At 39.4% G+C, this 22,030-nt stretch overlaps 1 protein-coding gene across 2 annotated transcripts in view; it reads right to left on the reverse strand.

Moving 5' to 3' along the window:
• Positions 1-59: 59 nt before the first annotated feature.
• The window catches only part of BPNT2 (3'(2'), 5'-bisphosphate nucleotidase 2), a 32,941-nt gene continuing 10,970 nt past the window's right edge, over positions 60-22,030 (reverse strand). The window contains exons 2-5 of one of the 2 annotated variants that reach the window (XM_059043393.2): positions 18,725-18,887; positions 17,545-17,640; positions 7,873-8,034; positions 60-6,355 (exon numbers count right to left, since the gene is read on the reverse strand). In XM_059043393.2, the coding sequence (XP_058899376.1) occupies positions 6,084-6,355; positions 7,873-8,034; positions 17,545-17,640; positions 18,725-18,887 (693 nt within the window). In that variant the 3' untranslated portion in view covers positions 60-6,083. The remainder of the gene's footprint in view (positions 6,356-7,872; positions 8,035-17,544; positions 17,641-18,724; positions 18,888-22,030) is intronic. The other variant, XM_067017864.1, reaches the window with a different exon arrangement.

A 22,030-nucleotide genomic window follows, 5' to 3' on the forward strand; every position in this document is an offset into this window, starting at 1 on the left:
ATTTCATCATAGCAAAATTTTTATTTTTAAGGGAAAAAAAGTAGATGCAGCACACCATCTTTCAGACATGACCAATTTATTCAGAAAATTCAAATTTCAGTTTGGCAAAGTATATCCAGGGGCAGAGTTTGGGATGGTCATTTCGTCGGAGGCAACCACATTTTCTAGAGCTATTTGGCCATGGGGTAGTATCTGAAGGAAAGAAAACAAAACTTTAAAAAATAATTTAGGGTGTGTGGGTGATAAAACAAATATTTTTAGAGGAGACCAGCTTACACAACTGAGGCATGAGAAATGCTGATGCTAGTAGAAACCCTTTATTCCATTTACTTCAACAGACATTAAGCACCTCATTTGTTCCAGACGCTGGGGTAGCTGCCGAGGCTGAGGTGGAAGTACAAAGATCACCAAGAAATCACCCTTGTCCTTAAGAAGTTTACAACAGCACAAGTAGAAGTGAGGGCTACAGGTGAGGTGCCAAAAAGCCTGCTCGAAAACCTGGAGGGAGGAGAGTTTACCTTTACTTCTCAGTAGAGGCTGAAGTGGGGACCCTCTTAAATTAGGTGGTGTGGGTGAGGCAGGGGATAGCATGCCGAGCAAAGAAAGCTGGTGTCTAAGCATGTCTTGGCAACAGGAAATGGTCTAGTTCCTCCACAGCCTTCAGTGTGTGAGAGGCGAAGGGGTATTCAAAGGTATTTAGTTTTATTTTAATCCCTCTCATCGTTAGCCCATTATAAGAGATTGACTAGGAAGTGAAAAATGATTAAAAAAACAAAAACACCACATCCAAGTTTGAAGAGGCAGGGACATAGACGGGAAATACCATTTCATAGTGTTAGTGTAAACTCAACTGCTTGTGTGTATCCATTTAGTAGCTTAAGTAAAACCATCAAAAAAGGAAAAAAACCCACTGGTAGCACCACAGTTCATCATGGCAGGACAGTGTCTCCTGTTAGACTATCAAGCTAGTTCCGGCTACTGCCCAGGGTGGATGCAACGGCACAGTGGAAATTGAAGTCCATATTTTACACACAAATTAAAGTCTATAAACATTTCCAACTTAACTGAACATAGATGACGGAGAGGGCTTAGAAGAGATAATTTGGGGAGACTGATGAACTCTTTGCAGGCTGATCTAAAGATGATTTGGGGTGCTGTATATCTCCTAGTTTAAAAAAATACAGGATGAACAAGTCTGAATAATAGTTTACTATATGTATAACATACACCTCAAAAAGAATTCTAATGCAACATACTACTAATCAAACATCACAGTTTCTGCTTTTGCAATTTACACAAATTACCTGAACTTTAATACTTTAGGAAACTCTTACAAACACAGCACACAAGTTGTAATATAATTCATCATCCTTAACTTCTGAAAGTTTGGGTTATATTATTTTATCTTAAAGGAAAACTAATATTTATAAATCTCATTTTCCCACAGAAGTAATTCATCACTCATTTTAAAAAATAATTTTTAAAAAAGAAGCTTCCCTGTAAGCCTTTATCAATGGTAAATTGGAATGCAAACACCTGCCAGGCTTTGAGGAAATAAAAATAAACAACTTATTATGACCAGCACCTCATAAAACCAAAACCTTTTGAAGTACAAAGTTCAGTTCTTCTTGCCCTCTTAGTAAATGCTAATCCGAACCCTCCCCGATCTAGGAACCATTCTGGTTTATGTCACATACATTTTTTTTTTTTTGTGGTACCGCAGGCCTCTCACCGCTATGGTCTCTCCCGCCACGGAGCACAGGCTCCGGACGCGCAGGCTCAGCGGCCATGGCTCACGGGCCCAGCCGCTCCGTGGCATGTGGGATCTTCCCGGACCGGGGCACGAACCCGTGTCCCCTGCATCGGCAGGCGGACTCTCAACCACTGCGCCACCAGGGAAGCCCCATACAGTATTTTTTAACATTAAGAAATTCTTGACATGATACCATAAATAGCTGTTAGAACCAAAGTGACTCAGAGTACTAGAATAGATATAATAGTACACTGAAATAGTTTAAAATTAAAAAAAAAAATCTATCATGGTCTTATTAGTTCAAATTAAACACCAAAGGATGAAGTATCATTTCAGACCTATATACATCAAGATGCCAGTTCTTATAAAAATGCACTTTAGTTGTATATGCAAAAATAATTTTATATTAATTTTATTTAACTTTAATGAATTTTCCCCAACTCTAACATTAAAAACATTAAAAGAACTTAAATTTTAATGGCAAAAGTTCCTGTTTTCCCCATCTATTAAAAAAAGTTTTGTTTTCCCTTATTAACATACAATGCCCTGTTGTTAAAGGCACAACTTTTTTTAGGATAAAAATGAAACCATAGGTTTATTTTACACAACAGTTACAAGGCAGACTTTTGTAGGCATATGCTGAAAATAATTAAATAAGTCTTAAATTCAACCAAGATCTAAACTGAAAAATCACTGCTTCTATCCACAGTCAACACATAGCCAAGGTAAGTAGTTGCAACCAGATTCCAAACAGTTCCTGTTTTAAACCTGCCAGAGCTTGTCTCCAGAAGGCCATTTGCAAGCTGTTATCAAGGAGAGGCAAGCGGGTATTTTCTTTTCTGAGGCATAGGGGGTGGCACTCCAGCTTTCTTTACTTACGTTGAAGCTATGAGAGACAGCTGTCACCTTCAAAGCCCGAGTAAAATCCAACTTTTGAATTAAACACCTGAGACAGGGCAGATGCTCGCTTGGCGTCCTGCCTTGGCTACCCTTCCCCTGGGCTTTCTTCTTCCCTGGTCTTTTCTTAGCCACTGACCCTTCCACTGCCTCGGACTCAATATGCACAATATTCAAAGGAAGCGCCCAGAAACCAGGAAGAATTTGCACAATTACTACTTAAAATACACAGACCAAGACACTTGTTACTTCATTATATAGCCATAAACAATTCAATATTTAGAATCAAAGAAAAACTCTAAAATTGGGAAAAGGGGACAATTGAATAACAAAGACAAACATGACCCATCTTGTAGGCTCTGATACTCTCAACTGAAATAGGGATACAATATGAAAACTAATAGAGAAAGCAAGTTTTCTCCAGCAGGCATAGCCAGCCAACTCTTGTATTTTCTGCATTTTCGTTCTTTGAAGGATGGGTCAGAAGAAACGCTCTGTAAAGACAGAGGACTTGGGTTATACTTGACAGTTACTTTGTGGTTCTGAAGGTGATTTTCCTTTACTTTTTGAGGAGTCTTTGAAAAGTAACAGTCAGCTAGGACTCTGCCAGGACTACTCTGTTGGAACTTTACTAGAGTCTCCGTTCTGTCCTAAGATTTCAGCAACCAATCGTGGAGATGTAGGTCTACGAGAGAATTTGGGGATTAAGTGCTGGGGAAGAGTGAGAAACAGAAATAAAGGAACATTAATCAACAGGCTAGGGTGATAGGGAACAATGCAGAGACACAGAGGGGCTGAGGAAGGGGACAGTTGATGGATCCTGAGGTTATCAATGTCAAGATGAGGGAAAGGGAGACAAGGAATTGGGGAGGTGAGGATCACTAAAAGTAAACATTTTAGAAATAATTGTATTTATGTCATTCATTTTTTTTTTTTTTTTTTTTGCGGTACACGGGCCTCTCACTGTTGTGGCCTCTCCCGTTGCGGATGGAGCACAGGCTCCGGACGCGCAGGCTCAGCGGCCACGGCTCACGGGCCCAGCCGCTCCGCGGCACATGGGATCTTCCCGGACCGGGGCACGAACCCATGTCCCATGCACTGGCAGGTGGACTTTCAACCACTGCGCCACCAGGGAAGCCCCATTCTTGGGAGATATTATCTGTCTCACTTAATCATGAAGGTGTTTTCCTGGTATGTCCTGGCACAATAACGTCTTACGTAAATAGATATAAATACTGTTCTTTGTACTTACATTAGTTCTATAATGTATACTGACTTTTAGAAACAAAATGTTTTAAAATGAAATTTTTATAAAAGCACTTAAAAATCATTAGTACTATACTATACCCAACAAATCACAAAAATAATGCCTTTAACTGTCGGCCAATATCTTCATTTTTGCACACAACAAAGCCCTTCACAAAGTCATTATCTACATGTGGTTTAATAAAATGAAAAATAAAACCAAAGCACCATGCTTGCTAATATGAACTAGTCCCACTTCCTAATATGCTAGTCCCTCTTCCCTAAGTTTGACACATTACAGTGAAAACAAATGCTTGTACCACAGGTCTCTGGAAACATCCCTCCTGAGAAAAAGGATTTCCTCATCTCGTCGCAAAAAAGGATGCAGTCTCTAATATTCTGCTCAGAACTCCTAAGTCCTGTTTAAAAATCAAGTGTTCGAACTACCAAAACTTTGAATGAATTTTCAGGAACAAAACCCTACCTCTCAAGGCCCTTTACCCTACCAGATTGGTGACCAGTTGCCAGAGACCAGGTGGTAATGTGTGTATCACACTAGGTCCAGTTCCCCAATGAGGAATGAGGACCCTGGACGTGTAATTTGCAAACCTAAAGCTGTAAGCACATTCCGTCAGGTGAGGATGCCCATCTTTTGGTCAACTTTACCTCCAAGATAGGAAAATAGATGGAAAGTTGATTTAGGGTTAAAAAATTTAAAGAGAAGAAGAAAGCGAGAGAGAAAGAGAGAGAGAGAGAAAGGAAGAAAGTTATAAAGAAAAGAAACCATGAAACCATAAGAAATCCCTATCCTTGTCAGTGCGTTACGGAATAAAACCATAGCAAAGTCACGTGAAATAATGCTACTGTTTACCTGAAATTTCCAGCTATCACACTGAGAGAAATCAGACATCCCAATGAAAGACATCCTACAAAGCAAGGTTCAAATTACAGTGACACAGTGAATATGTCACAACCTTTCTTCCAACCGATTCTGCACACTTGAATAGGAAAAAAATTCAACAAAAAGTAACTTCAATCTTCATTTTTTTAATCTGAAGGGAAGATAAAAGTATCTCAAAAGTTAATACTTTGTTTGGTTAGGTTAGATCCATTTATTAATGGTAAAACTAACCACGGCAAAAGCAACCTTAACTTATTCTTGATAATGAGAGAATCTCTATATACAAACCTGGCAAATTTTTCAAAAAGTACTATAACAAGGCTTTTGAAAATAATAAAAGCTAGCTCCATTCACGTACTGTCAAATAACTTTCAGTTAATAAGAGGATCATTTATATTTTTATAATGCCTTATACAGCATATTTTATCCCTAATGAGAAAATATACCAAATCCTAATGCTAACCCTGAAATCTTAATCCAAACCTTACAAGTTAAAGACTAAATGCTGGTCAAGAGGGAAAGGATGGAACCATGCACTGTCCATAGGGCAACTGAAAATTACCAGCAAGATGGCAGGAATGTAGGTACAAACACACTTCTCTTTATAAAAACAACACACACACACACACACACACACACACACAGAAATTACAGTTACAACGCAACCATCATATACCTATATTCGCTACTAGCTGGTGAACCTGTTATTAAAATTTCAAAGAAAAAAAACAGTTTAAGCTTTTTCTATTTTAATCCATAAGAAATATTCGGTAAGCGATAGAGAATTTGTTGCATATTAATGAATTTGTAGCTTCTTGTGCTTTCCATCTGAACTAGGGGTAAAAACCCCCAATTATTTTATTTTCAATGAGATAAAATTGTAAAGTAATATTAAACACCTACACAAATCAATCCTTTCTTCAGCCCAATTCTATATGAAAGTACTAACAAACAGTGAAGATTCATGATATTGTGTGAAAATGGTGACTCATAACAATGTAGACTCGACTATAGATTTTAATTCACAAATATATATATATGCGCCTCGTGTATGACAACTGTACGAAAATAGTCTCAAAAATAAAGACAATACTTGAGACAGGAAGCAACCCGTTCTCCCTGATCTTGCATCCTATTACAGGGAAAATAAGTCTCTGATGCTTCATAAATACTTTAAGAAGTTCGGGATGGCCTTAAGCACGCAGTCTCCACCGACGCTGTGAAGCCTCCAGCGTTTCAGGCCGACCGTTTAGCTCTGGAGGAGCTGTGACCTGTAACCAGCATGGCTTATTTATGTCCTGTCTTCTCTAGACTGGGGAGTCTTCTGACCAGAGCTTGGTGGTTCATTCTGACGCTGGCGAGGAGCCCTCCTTCAACGCCGTCGGAACCCGTGTAGCTGATTTCCTCCCCACTCAGCGTGGTCATGTGCCCCCCAAGGGCTTTTAAGATGGCGTTGCCAGCACATATGTCCCACTTTTTGATATACGTCACATGGATATATAGATCAGCTTTTTCTTGACTCTTATCAGGCACATCCAAGAGTGCTAAAACTTTATAACCTACAAGATAAACGCAGAGTTAGGTTACCGTCTGAAAGCGTTGAGGAACGGAGCTTACTGTTTTGAGTACATTGTTAAAATAACAGCACAGGGTGTGCAGGAGCTCTCTGTACTATCTTTGCAACTGCTAAGTCTAAACTTATTTTTACAAATAGTTTTTTTTAAAGTAATAGTGCAGACATTAAACCCAAATGAGCAAAAAAAAAAAAAAAATACTGCAAAGTAATTTATTAAGCTGTTCTCAAGTATAAACAAATATATGCCTATAATTTTAAAAATTTAAATCTACTCTGTGCTTGTCTTCTATGGGGTGATACCTTCAACATGAATCGTTTCCTATGGACTATTACACTAAAGCTAAACACCCACAGGTTTCCCTCGAGTCTCCAGGAAGGCTGGATTTGAAAGAAGAAAGCACAAAATAATGCTACTATCTTAAGTCATTTTTGTAATGAGGCAGAATTTTCAAAATAAAATAATAAAATAAAACAAACCCAGAAGAAACTGGGTCTAAAATCTAGTTTATCCCATTCCTACTGGGCATTTTGGATATCACGTTTCCTAACCAAACTGAGAGCCTGTAAGAAAACAATAAAGCCATGTTAAGAAAGACACGTACAGGTCATCAGTAAACTAAAACTATTAGGCTTAAAGGTTAAATGCACTACTTTTCCCTTTATTACTTTGCTGAAAAGGTTTTCAAACACAAATGTTTCTGACTATAATTTGCTATTTGTTTGAATTAAAACACTTCTGTCATATTAAACAACACTCAAAACAAGGGTGGGCAAATGACCCATGAGCTAAATCTGGGCCTTGGCCTGCTTTTGTACAGCCCTCAAGCTATAGATTTTTTTTTTTTTTTTGTATTTTTAAAGCGTGGTTAAAAAAAAAATCAAATAATAGTATGCAAAAGAGATCATATGTGACTCACAAAGCCTAAAATATTTACTATCGGGCCTTTCAGAAAAAGTCAGCCGACCCTGAGCTAGAGCTCATAGGGAGTGCAAGAATACAGACTCCACATTAAGCTGGATGGGCACTAGACTCTGTGGCTCCTCCCCGACACGAAAGCTGAGGAGCTCAGGGGCGTTAACAGTGACCACGGGTTTAGCCATATGCTAATAACACTTCCGATGATTCCTGGCATCCTGCTGCTAAATAGCGCGTTGTGATGTGCTGTACCTTTCTTTCTCTCCTTGCTATTCTTACAGTTAAACTAGTAGCACAATTATTTCACAATCAGATCATATATATAACCACCATCAACGTCAGAAATATGCTTTTGTAGTATTCGAGGAACAGAAATCACCATTGTGAGACTGTCTCTACCAAGGAGGCACTTGTGACTGAAATCCCACTCCCGAGATTACCAAGTAGGAGACCACGCCTGTCTTGAAAGCCCACTGTTCATTCTCACTTTCTTCCCAAGCATGGGACTGCCAAATCTGCCTCCTGACATGGCCTTGGCTACCCAGGGAACACTGCACAGGCACCGCAGGGGAGTAGGCACATACCAGCACCACCCGCCGGGATGATTGTAGTCTGGTTTCCGAAAGTCTGAAGAGCAACCTGCTTGACCATTCCTGAATGTGAGCGAGACACAACGATCCTCGGGGCCTTCTCATTGTAAGAAGTGCGGGCTTTCACATTTGACCCACGGTCTACCATCGCCCAAGCTGGAAAGAAAATTTAATAGCCAGTAATGGCACTGAAGCTGTTTAAAACCAGAACTCAAAGTACCAAGAGTGACTGAAAAAAATCTTCTTCCAAAGAATTACTCATACTTTTTTTCCAAAACAGGAAGCTTTTGTTTTCTGAGTACAAGAGTAATATGTTTATTTTTTTACAATAGTCACATATTAAGACAAAACTAAAAGAGGCTATGCAATCCTGCCCAACCAGAAACAGTGACTATTAACTCCTTGGTTCAAGGAAGTCCAGGCTCCAGAGCTCCCTGTAGGGTAGCTGCCAAGTCTTCACTGGGACCATGCTGCAACTCAACTTCTCCTACTTCCTTCCCTCCCTTCCATACATCTGATCCCAAGAGCACTCTCTAGTAAATACCCTGCACTCTAACCTCCACCTCGAAGTCTGATTCCTGGGCAACACAAGCTGTGGCAGCCTATGGCATAATTCAAACTGTAGAAGCGGCTTTCCTACTATACTACCTTTTTGTCTGATACAGTCACGGATTCAATTATTTGTATATTGGCTCAATTTCCTAATGAGCTTTATAAATATAAAACAGTCGAAGAGGTGAGTGAGTTAGGTTTACATATCTGCCACATCAGAAAGTATAAAAAGAAAAAGCACTAGATTTCAAAGTAGACCAGAAATTTTTAAGAAGGTGAAGAGATTACAGAGATGGCTTGAAATGTTTTTCTTGGTTTGGAAGTTTTCTTTACTGACTACTAAACTATACAAGAAAACGAACTTACTCAGAAATATCCCAATGAGATTACTGTTCTAGCAGTCACTCACTGTGAGATAAAATATAGTCCACCCCAGCTAGCAAGGTAGGCAGCTACATTACCACTTACTCCTGGCTACAGAAAAAAATTCAAAAAATGAACGGAGTCTAGGTTTCTGAGTTCCCCAAGCTGATGGCAGTCTCTCAGATTCTTCTCACACATCTTTCCAAAACCACACACAGCAACAAAGAGAACAAAAACAGAGTTAAGTAATACCTAAAGAATAAGTAGGAGACAGAGGAGAGCTATAAACACAAATTTATCAGAAAAAAGGGCAGTAAATACCAAAGATCAGCAGGGTAAGTACCGTAGCTGACCCTGTATAGGGAATATGGCAGGAGCTTCACGGAAGTGCCAAGCCGTCAGCGGTGGCAAACTCAGACAGCAATAGTCAGAATCTCTCCCCAGAAGGAAAGGTCCCATCTAAAATGAGAACTACGGAAAGGAGGCCTGAGACTTGGTAATAAAGCAGTGAGTAAAGGAGGCTTGGAGAAGACACGAAAACAAAAGTGGAGTCTCAAGAGCAAACTGGATGAAGTACAATATCTTTTAGGACGTTTCTCTAAGACAGACAATTTGGATGACGGCAAAGAGGACTAAAAAGAAGGAAGGGGTTGAAGGTAAGGGCCCTATTGAAACAAGAAAGGGTCAAACAAGAAAGAAAAAATGTGAAAACAAACAAACAAAAAGATGGCTACTAATAAAGACCATGCCTTCCTCACACTAACACTACAGAAAGCTCGTGAACTGAGAATTACCCAAACCTCTGTCCCGCTACCACCCTTCCCCCAATTCCACAGAAACTGGATCAAACAGAAATAAGAAATACAGAACTGCTATGTCTATTGAAAAAGAAGAAGACATAAGGAATGACGATTAAAACATTTCAGGCTACTTGAAAATTTCTACAAAGCAGAGTTAAGACTATAATGCAACACTGCAACACAGTTAAAAATAAACAAGCAACAAAAAAAATAAAAAGAATGCTATGGAACAAATAAAAAAGAACAAATCAGAAGAGATAAATAAACAATAGGAAGATACGAAATGGGAACTCATATAACACAGGAAAGAAACTGAAGAAAAAAAAAAAAGGACAAAATCATTAAAGGCTTAGTACTAAATCACAGGATACACAAGGGACCACAGAATTGCCCAAAAGCATAGAAAGCAGTAAGAAAAACAAAAAAATAAATGAAACAAGTAAACACATAAAAGGGACCAGAGTAAGTGATCCACATGGAAGCCAATGAAAGAAGAGTCAGCATACATACATTAGGAGTCCATGAAACAGAAAAACAAAATGATGAAACAGAACTAATCTTTAAAATTATGATTCAAGGGCTTCCCTGGTGGCGCAGTGGTTGGGGGTCCGCCTGCCGATGCAGAGGACACGGGTTCGTGCCCCGGTCTGGGGGGATCCCACGTGCCGCGGAGCGGCTGGGCCCGTGAGCCATGGCCGCTGAGCCTGCACGTCCGGAGCCTGTGCTGCGCAACGGGAGAGGCCACGGCAGTGAGAGGCCCGAGTACCGCAAAAAAAAAAAAAAAAAAATTATGATTCAAGAAAATGTCCTTGAAATAAAGAGAACCTAAATGTCCACATTGAGACATAATATGGAGATGACTGCCCAGAATGCCAACTCTGAATCTGAGATAAGTCATAGTTCTTTCATGAGACTCTAAAGATAACATTCTTTGGCATTCCAGGCAAAAAGACCAAGCTACTTACAAAGAACAGAAAATCAGGTTATAAGCCTTTTTGTCAAGATTCAACACATGCCTACACAGATGTCACACCAGTTCAAGAGTTTATACCATTGAACCAAGAAAAAATGGTGTATCGTGGGTTGAATAATGTCCTACCAAAGTTCAGGTCTACCCTGAGCCGTCAGAATGTGACCTCATTTGGAAATAGGGTCTTTGCAGATGTAAAGCTGAGGTCATAGTGGATTGGAGTGGACCCTAAATTTAATGACTGGTATCCTTATAAGAAGAGGAAATGCAGAAATACAAAGAGAATGTGAAGAAGGAGACATGAATTGGAGGGAAGTGTCTACAAACCAAGGCACGCCAAGGCACGCCCGGAGCCACCAGAAGCTGGAAGAGGCAAGGAAGGGCTCTTTGCTACTCTATTTGCTCTTGAGCGTGACACTGGCAACCACGTGATACCAGACTTCTGGCCTCCAGAAATATGAGAATACAGTTCTATTGTTTTAAGCCACCCAGTCTGTGGAAATTTGTTGTAACTGCCCTAGGAAACAAATACAGTTTTAAAATACATATATTTTATAACTGGCCAAGTGGTCTTTCCAAGTACCAACACTAGAGAAGAAGCCTTCCCCATCTAAGAACTCAGGTAATTTGGCACTTGTGAGCTAGCTCTTCTAAAGTAATCTATTAGAGGACAGGCTTTATCCAACCAAAGGATGACTGAGGAACTCTCAGCAGAAGTACTGCTGGTAAGCACTGAATAAGTGTAACTGTGGATTTAAGAGAAAGACAAAGATAGGAAAAAGGTGTAGAAATGTTACCTCATAGTTGATTACTGAGAGTTGAAGGACACCATTTAAATCTGAAGATTTGAAGAGTGGAGTAGAAAGATAAACATCAAAAAAATATGACTGACTAAAATGGGATAGTTGGTCAAGAAGGCTAAACTAAGCTAATTTAATTGCTGCTGCTAGGAGAGAACCAATAAGTAATACCTGAAGAAGGTGACTATATAGTGGTATTTCAAGAGAAAAGTATACATTAAAGTGTTAGTAAAAAATGCAACAACAGAAGAACAAATTAAACTTAAAAAATAATAACTGTAGTCTGAATCACACGGAATATATAAAAATCCAGGAGATAAGGATATTAAAGAGAGAGAGAGAGAATGCCTACTCTTGCCCCAGAATAACATCTGTTTGCACTGGAGGTGGTTTTCACCCTAACCCTAACTTGAAAATTGGTAAAGGAAAAGAGTACGGTGTCTTTGAGTAGAAACCATGTTTCACGGTAAATAAATAACCCCAAGTTGATGGAGAACTTTCTCTACAGAACTTCAGCTAACATATGTAGAAAAAAACAACAGAATTGAAAATCCCATTTTACATCTTAAATAGATCTTGAAACGATTATATGGAAGGTTTAGTGGAATCCTGATTTCAAATGTTGCCAAAATCTCTCTCTAGATTACCTGCTGATAGCCAGAGAATCACCATAATTTTATACCTGAGAAGCCTGGTCACGAACACCTTAACCATCTTATTAACATCATGAATAGCGAGATGAGACATATGTAACGTAATGTGATGCAGTAGGAAGTACATGAAGAGTACCTAAAATGTGTTCTTGAGAAAAATCTTTAACCTTAATCCAATCAAGCCTCCAGATCTGTTACATTTTATAAGAAAAAGAAGATGAAAAATAAACAACAGCTTGGGAAAATAATCAGAATAATCCAAAAGGCAGGACATTCTATGACAAGGGACCTGATCTCCTCAACAAGTCAATGTCTGGAGATAAAGGGGACTGGGGGCTGTCCTAGGATCTAGATCAGAAGAATTTAACATAGCAACTTACCAACCAAAAGAAATGCTTGTCCTTGACTGGAGTTTGGTCTGAGTTAACAGGTTGTAAAATCCAATTTAGGAACAATTGGGGGAAATGTGACTATCGGATCAATTATGGAATAATTCTTAATTTTATTATTATATTAATAGTACTGTTCTTGTTTAGAAACATGTTTTTAGACATGCATATTGAAATATACAGCAGTAAAATGTCATGATCCTTGTAATTTTCTCTAAAGTACATAGGCAAATAAATAAATAAATGAATAAATAAATAAAAGCAAATATATAAAAATGTTATCAACTGTTAAATCTGGATGGAGTACATGAAAATTCATTATAATTGGTTTTTTGAATTATTCATAATAAAAGTAAAATAAGAAATGAGAAGCAAAAAAATCCTCTAAATTCTTTTTAGAGATGATCAAAAAAGTTTTATTAAGAAGTGAATTTACAATGCAGTATCTCTAGAGGTCAGTATTGTGTAAGAGAATAAAGACTATACCTCAGTAGATAGTACCAGAGTAATTTTAGATAAGAATTACAAATTTAATATTAAAAATATATATTTCAGATCACATAAACTCAAGACATTCAGTCATAACATTTAAATGGACAAAATTATTTCAAGCCCCTTAAAAAAATACAGTAGGTGCTTAAATAAATATAAATGATTGACGTCGATGTTAAGGTAGTAGTGATAAGCTAAAATAGCAGCCAACAGAATATGTTTAGTCTGTCTATAAGACATGCTAACAAAAAGTCCAGTAGGAAATAAAAAGTGGTTGGTACTTTTCTACACATACTTCAGACATTATAACTTATTTTGAATAGCTACAAATTTCCACTGAGTGGATATACTACACCTACTTATATATTACTTCATTAAAATATGTACTATTCAAGTATCCCTTGCTTTTAAGTATTTCACTCAGTGAATTAATTCTAATTAAGTCTGATAAGAATTTTGATCAGCTTTGTTCTAACTGTTGCCAGCAACAATAATATCTAGCTCCCATTATAGTCAAGTGTAGCTAAATTCTGGTAAATACACAATACTTGACATTTTGTACTCTGCTAACATCAATATACAATCTGGATGTGAAAACAATAGTCCCAAAGAGGGCACAAGCCAAACAAACCTCCCATCCAGGAATGGAAGGTCAACCCACACCTAATTAAGGGCATACTGATTCTTTTGGAATGTTTGCTGACTAGCAAGCACCTTATGTCCCTAAGGACATAAGGGGGGATATTATATATTCTGATGGAATAAAGGTTTTTAAAAATGGAGGTTTTATTATGGCCATTCTCCCTCCTAACATGAACAGATGTGGAGACCAGGACCTATCGGCCTCTGACATCAACCTTCTCTGCATTTTCTCTATCCCAGTTCTAATTCTCTTTGGGCAGCAGGCTCTGTTGGCAGCTAAGAGTGCCACGTGACATTTGGCCAATGAGATGAAGCGGAGGGCTTCAAGTCAGTCTTTCCAGATAGAAAGAATATCTAAGATAGATCTTTTGTCCCTCTTGTTTGCCCTTTCTTCCTGCCTAGAATAGAGCCATGGTAACCGGAATCACCCATTTTTGTGAGCATGCAAACAAAATGCCACCTTCTAAGAAAAGAAAGCAAAAAGAGAGGAGTCAGGCATTTAAGAGAATCAGAAAGCCACTGAATCACTCCTACCCTGTGGCTGTCTTAATTAGGTGAGAAAAATAAAGCCCTTACTTGTTTAACCACTGCAACCACGATTTATTTTATACGCAGCTAAAGGCAGTTCTAACAGAAACAGGCATGAGGGACGTTGTCAGAAGAATGAGAGAGGATCTCAAAGACTTAAAGCCCTGTACATAACCTTTATGTGCCTGTTTTCTCTTTTTTATTAAAAGCAAGTCACCTATTTCCTATTTTATATTCTTTCCAGAGTTACTTTGAGACTGAAATGAATTTATGTCAATACACTTAACTAACTGTGAAAATACTAAACAAATGTAAGATACTAAAATAAGGAGTGGTTAGCTCTTACAGTAACATTTTAAACTGTATGGTTCTCTCGATGAGAGCTGCTAAGGCCCTTTTCTCATCTACAAAAACGACAACATTTTTCTTTGTCACCCAGAGTTATCGAAAAGTTCAAATGAGATAACATAAATGTGTAAACACTATACACATGTTAGGAATCATGGAGTTATAATTACAAAAGTGGTGTGATATACCATTTGCATGAAATTCCTGGGGCTGACTCCTCTACTTTAGCTGGATGATCTTGAGGAACACATCAAATTTCTGAGTCTCATTTTCTCACCTGTAAGTGCGATGCTAGTAGTAACCGTGTCCCTCCCTCAAGAGCCGGACGACGTGTAGCAGTACTGCCACATCACACACTCCAGCACCCACTCTCCCTGTGCTCCCTGAGGAACAGAGCCCCTGAATTTCAGCTTGGATGGCCACTGAAAATAAAGACTACATTTCTTCGCCTCCCTTGTGGCTGGATTCCAGCTATGCTTTGATCAATGGATGTGAGCGGAAGCGATGTGTACAACTTACAGGCCAAACCCTTAGTGGGAAACATCTTCCGCGTCTGCCTTCTAGCCCTCTCCGCTGCTGGAAAGTGGATGAAGCAGTGAGCCATCCTCAGTCATGCAGATGAGGGCAACTAACTTTAGTACAGCAAAACAGCAAGAGAATTTGTGTGAGAATTTGGTACCAGGGAGCTGCCATGGTCTGCTTACATACAGGCTGCTGGAGAAGAGAGAAATAAACTGTTTTGTTCCATCTCCTGTATTTTGGTGCAGATTATTACACAGCTTCAACTAGAAGTCTACCCTGTATAATAACTAATTTGGTAAGGATTAAATGAAATATGTGAAAGCCATCCGTAAACCGTCAAGCAATTATATAATTAAAGGCACAGCACCACAGTAACGGCATGGAGCTTTTGTAGCTCATCAAGCTGTCAACTGAAAAGAACGACCTGAATTATGAAAAGGAGTTAAAAGGTCAGATAACACAAAGCAGATTTCGTTTTGAAATGCAGAGCCAATCCTCGTATATATGTTTAGCCTATCTCTGAGCGGCTAGAATTCGGGTACAAGGTTATACTGCAAAGCAAATAATCTAGAGTAATAAAAAATTAACTTTGTCTCTGTTTCTCTCCACTTGGCAGACAGCATTTTTATGCAGTGTCAGCCACACCGATGAGACACGACGGATGAGGCTGGAGTAAACGATAGAACTATACGGATGCCCGATGCGTTAAGTTTCCTAGGGCTGCCAGAACACATGACCACAACCTGGTGGCTGACAGTGAGAGAAATTTATTTCCTCACAGTCTGGAGGCCAGCAAGTCCAAAATCACGATGGTGGCAGGGTTTTGTTCCTTCTGGAAGCTCGAAGGGAGGGTCCGCTCTGTGCCTCTCTCCCAGCTTCTGGCGGTTGCCAGCAGTCTTTGGTGTCCCTCGGCTTACACGCGTCACTCCAGGCCCTGCCTCCTATCACGTCATCTTAACCCGGTATGTCTGCGTGCTCTCGTTGGTTTAAGGGCCCACCCTAATGCAGGATGAGCTCATGTTGATATTTACCTTAATTACACCTGCCAGGACCTTATTTCCAAAAAAGCTCACCTTCTGAAGTTCTGGGTTGTTATGAGTTGAACTGTTTTCCCCCAAAAGATATGCTGAAATCCTGACCCCCAGTACATCAGAATCTGCCTCTATTTGAAAACAGGATCATAAGTTACTAGCAGATGTACTTAGTTAAGATGAAGTCATGCTGGAGTAGGGTAGGCTCTTAATCTACCATGACTGGTGTCTTCATAAGACACGGCACAGACACACAGGGAGACACAACACACACCGATGACAGAGGCAGAGACTGTATTTACACCAAGAAACGCTGGGGATTGCTAGCAAACTACCAGAAGCTAAGAGAAAGATATGGAAGGATTTTTCCCTGTAGGTTTCAGAGAGTATGGCTCTGCCCACACCTTGATTTTGGACTTCTAGCCTCCAAAACTGTGACAGACTATATATCTGCTGTTTAAATACACACTGTTTATGGGATTTTTAATGGCAGCTCTAGAATACTAATACAGGGATGGATGTGAATTTGAGGGAGACATTATTCAGCCTACTATAACTGGCCATCAGGGCTGCTGTCAGTACTGGCAAAGGAGATACTGTCCCCATCAAGAACTTCATCATCTTAGAGAACACTGGAGTCAAAAGGGCCACAATCCTAGCCTCAAGGTTTTGATGGGAGTCACCAACTAAAAGTATGAGGATTCCCTTCAGACTGTTAGCAATACTGCTTATACCACGGATTGTTTCCCTCCACTTCACCACCCTGAAAATTCACGGTGTCATCGTGGACTTGTAACCCAGAGTGCGCGCTGGTGCACTGATACCTGGAAGGCCATGACCAGCGTCTCTGGCAAACGGCAGATCCATTAGCTCGACAAGGCTTTGGGCAAGGTCGTTCCTGAGCTGAACGGCCAGCTCTCTGGCACGGCCTTCCATATTCCCCCTCCCAACACGACTGTCATGGATCTGACCTGCCCCCTGCAGGAAGCTAACAAACATCACTGCATCAAGAAGGTGGGGAAGCAAGGGTCTAAAGGAGCTCAGAAGGGTGTCCAGGCCTACAGAGGGACTGGCCTGATTATTAAGACCTTCACGGTGACACCACCCAAGTGTAATGCTGAGACGGGCACTGCCCCTAACCACCACAATGTCAAGCTCATTTCCTGATACGACAACAGGCTGGGCTAAGTCCGCTTCACGGTGGATCTCAGAATGTACACAGAATCCAACGTGTCAGAGCCCTGGGCCCTTATCCCCAGCAACAGCGTGACAGAGCAGAGAGGCGCTCAGCCGCTGGGGAGTCCACGCCCACTTGTAGACCCTGACACACTCAGAACCGTTTCTCTTCGTTTAACACAGTTTCTGTTCTCTAGACAAGGTTTAGAAAGCTCTGCTTTGTCATGTATTATTAGTACCAACAATAAAATCCTCACTGTATCCAGGGAGGGGGTGAGGTAGGGTAGGGGACTGACTTTAACAATTACTGAGCTACAGCTGAGATTCCAACAGGACAGTAAATACTACAGACAAATGGTTTAATAACATTAACTCTTGGAAGCTCTAGCATATTTCTTACCTGTATATTCAGAAAATGGCTTATGTATTACTCCTAGCACAGGTTTACCATTTACAGCCACACACACCATAGTAGTAACATACTTTCGAAGATCCTCTACAAGAAAAAAAAAATCCAATAATAAAAATTATTATTAAAATAATTTTAGGATTGAATTTAAAAATTCAATTTTTAAAGCATTTAGAATTTTAAAAAGCATTTAGAATAGTCCCTGTACAAGGGATGTGCTCATTAAATATCATCACTATTATATCATCAAATCAATTGCAGTCTAGGAAAAACTTTTTACAAACAAACCCCTCAATATTCCGTATTTCTACGAATGCTGCAAAATATTGTTTTATAATTTCAGTTACTATCAGATATACACACCTAGTGTCTTCTCCCTGTTCTCCAAATAGTTGTCTACTGAGTGTCTGTTTTGGGCCAAGTTCCGTGCTTAAGCGCTAGAGTGCAAAGGTGAAAAAGCAGAAGCCTCCACATTCAGAGAACGTACCGTTTAGAAAAAGAGATATATAAGCAATCAACTTTTATGTACCAAGAAAACAAAGCACACAAAGAAAATTATGTATCTCTGTGTAAGAAGTCAGGACTGGGAGAAGATGCACAGAAATGAAGTAGGAGCCAGGCCCAGGCGAAAAGAACAGCAATAGGAGGCAGGAGAAGTAACTCTGTTTTGCTGTTTACTTGCTCCCTGGGTGCCTAGGATTTACTGTCTTGAATTCCAAGAACAGATGCATATGGAATAAAACCTAAATTCCAAAAATCACAAGTGAATATTGTATTCTGGCTATACAAATAAATACCTCAATAACGAGCACCTCAATAAATAAATCCATATGTAAATCAACACTTCAATAAATTGGGGTCCGACAGGAACTATTTTGTTGTTGTGACTGCTAGAAACTTCCCTTCACTAAAGAATCAGTGACACAGTGAGAGGAGGATGCCATAATACAGTGGTCTGAGGGGAAAAAAAAAAGGTTGAGAATAACTGATCCACTCCAGAAGCTGCATACCACAGTGCTTTAATCCAGCTCTCCATCTTAAAATCTAATTGGAAAAGTTGTGTCAGATTGGTAAAGTACTTACCACCAGGAATACACCACCTGCCCTTGTTCTGGTTCTCCGATACATAATGGCAACATAAAGCCTAAGATCAACTTTAATTTAAAATTACCCGTATATTCCTGTGTAGCATCAAGTGGGTCAATCCAGACAGTGACACTCTCTGCTGGTACTTCCTGAGGAGTGGCTATTTCCTTGAGGATGTCCTCAGGAATCTTACGATCCCATAAGATAACCTCCTGATCAGTTGCATCCACATGTTCCTCAGTATTTATCTGTATTAAAAATAGTTGACAGTTAAAAAAGTTTTAAAGTTAGAAAAAAATCACTACCTGGAAAAAACAGAATAGAGAAAAACAATTCAGACAAAATCCCATAAATTGAAAGTAGAAAAATATTTTTATTTCAAGGAATGCCACTGCAAAATGAAAATATGTAAGAAATTCCAGTGACATTGTCTTTCAGTGCTTTCCAATGTAATATTCGAAATTAGCTTGTTGTGTAAGCAGCACAGAGAATCTAAACATAGAGAAATATAAAAAGAAACTAAACACCAAGGAAACAAGCTATTTAAAACTTAATAATATTTAGGAAAAATAACAGATCTAAAAGTGTGAAAATGGGGCTTCCCTGGTGGCGCAGTGGTTGAGAATCTGCCCGCCGATGCGGGGGACGCGGGTTCGTGCCCCGTCCGGTAAGATCCCATATGCCACGGAGCGGCTGGGCCTGTGAGCCATGGCCGCTGAGCCTGCGCGTCCGGAGCCTGTGCTCCGCCAACGGGAGATGCCACAGCAGTGAGAGGCCCGCATATCGTAAAAAAAAAAAAAAAGGTGTGAAAATGGACTGACAATATTATGGAACACTGAACACAAGTAACTATAAGAGTCAGAAAGAGGGGCTTCCCTGGTGGCGCAGTGGTTGAGAGTCCGCCTGCCGATGCAGGGGACGCAGGTTCGTGCCCCAGTCCGGGAAGATCCCACATGCCACGGAGCGAAAGAGTCAGAAAGAGAAAAGTGACAATGGACTTAAAATTATGCCTTAAAAACAATGATAAAGATGTCAATTCTCCCATCTGTAAGCTGTAGATTTAAAGCAACTTCAATCAAAATCCCTACACTTTTTTTAACCCTTTCTTGGAAACAGAACAATCCATTTTGGGGAAAGGGAAAAAAATATATATATATATATGATATATCATGATATGTATGTGAGATATATATAGATATAGATATATAGATATATATATATAAATAAATATCACGGTGGGATGACTTTCCTTGACATATTTTGGCTTTTCCCCCCAGCTTTACTGAGGTATAATTGACAAAGCTGAATGTATTTAAAGTGTACAACATGATGAGATGATATACACATACACTGTGGAGTTAGTACCACAATTAAGTAAATTGACCTATCTACCACATCACGTATTTATTTTTTTCTTTTGTGGTGAAAACATTTAAGATCTACTCTTGAAGCAAATTTCTTGTATGTAATTCAGTAACATAAACCACAGCCACCTTGCTGCACCATTAGATCCTCAGAACTTATCTTAGTTATAATTGAAAGTTGCTTTTATTAAAAAATACATTTATTTATTTATTTAAGTTTGGCTGCATTGGGTCTTCATAGCTGTGCGCGGGCTGTCTCTAGTTGTGGCGAGTGGGGGCTACTCTTCGTTGCGGTGCGCGGGGTTCTCATTGCGGTAGCTTCTCTTGTTTCCGAGCAGGGGCTCTAGGTACACGGGCTTCAGTAGTTGTGGCACGTGGGCTCCGTAGTTGTGGATCCTGGGCTCTACAGTGCCGGCTCAGTAGTTGTGGCACATAGGCTTAGTTGCTCCACGGCATGTGGGATCTTCCCGGACCAGGGCTCGAACCCTTGTCCCCTGCATTGGCAGGCAGATTCTTAACCACTGTGCCACCAGGGAAGTCCCTAATTGAAAGTTTATACACTTGACCAACATCTCCCCATTTTACCCCATCCCCTAGACTCTGGCAACCACCATTCTGCTCACTGTTTCTACAATTTTGACTTGTTTTTTTTCTTTTTTAAGATTCCACATGTAAATGTGATACCATACAATATTTTACTTTCTCTGTCTGGTTTATTTCACTTAGCAGAGTTCCCTCCAGGTTCATCTGTGTTGTCCCAAATGGCAAGACGTCCTTCTTTCTAAAGGTTGAATAGCATTCCACTTTATGTGTATGTGTGTGTGTGCATCACATTTTCTTTATTCATTCATGCATAGATGGACACATATCTACCCATTGTTTCCATATCTTAACTATGACAAATATTGTTACAATGCACTTGCGAGTACAGATATTTCCTCCAGATACTGATTTCATTTCATTCAGATATATATCCAGAAGTGAGACTGCTGGATCATATAGCAGTTCTATTTTAAATTTTTTTTGAAGAACCTCCACACTGTTTTCCATTAATGGCTGTACCAATTTACATTCCCACCAACAGTATAAAAGGTAAGAGGCTCCCTTTTCTCCACATCCTTGCTAACACTTATCTCTTGTCTATTTGATAAAAGCAATCCTAACAGGTGTGAATTCATATCTCATTGTGGTTTTGATTTGTATTTTCCTCATGATTAGTGATGTTGAGCACCTGTTCATACATCAGATGGCTAATTAGATGTCTTCTTTGGAAAAATGTCTATTTGGGTCCCTTGCCCATTTTTTAATTGAATTATTTATTCTTTTGCTACTGAGCTGACTTCCTTACATGTTTTAGACATTAACCCCTTATCATATACATGGTTTGCAAATACTTTCTGCCATTCCATAGGTTGCCTTTTCATTTAGTTGACTGTCTCCTTTCCCGTGCAAAAAGCTTTTTAGTTTGATGTTGTCCCACTTGTTTATCTTTGCTTTTGTTTTCCATGCTTTTTGGCGCCTTTTCCAAAAAAAAAAACTCATTCCTAAGACCATGCTAAGGAATTTTAGGTTTTAGATGTCATGCGTAAATCCTTAGTGTATTTTGAGTTAATTTTTGTTGTGTGGTGTAAGATAAAGGTTCAGTTTCATTCTTTTGCATATGGATAACCAGCATTCCCAGCACCATTTACTGAAGAGACTATCTTTTCCCCATGGTGTGTTCTTGGCACCTTGTCAAAGATTAGCTGGACATATATGCACTGGATTTTTTCTGAACTCTATATTAAATTCTACTGGTCTATGTGTATGTTTTATGCCACTATCATATTGTTTTGGTTACTACAGCTTCGTAATATAATTTGAAATCAGAAAGTGTGATGCCTCTAGTTTTGTTCTTGCCTGGCTACTAAGGTCTTTTGTGGTCCATATGAATTTTAGGATTGTTTGTTCTAGTTCTCTGAAAAATGCCATTGGAATTTTGATAAGGATTGCACTGAATCTGAAGACTGCTTTGGGGAGTACAGATA

This window comes from Kogia breviceps, chromosome 17 (assembly GCF_026419965.1).
Source record: "Kogia breviceps isolate mKogBre1 chromosome 17, mKogBre1 haplotype 1, whole genome shotgun sequence".
NCBI lineage: Eukaryota > Metazoa > Chordata > Mammalia > Artiodactyla > Physeteridae > Kogia > Kogia breviceps.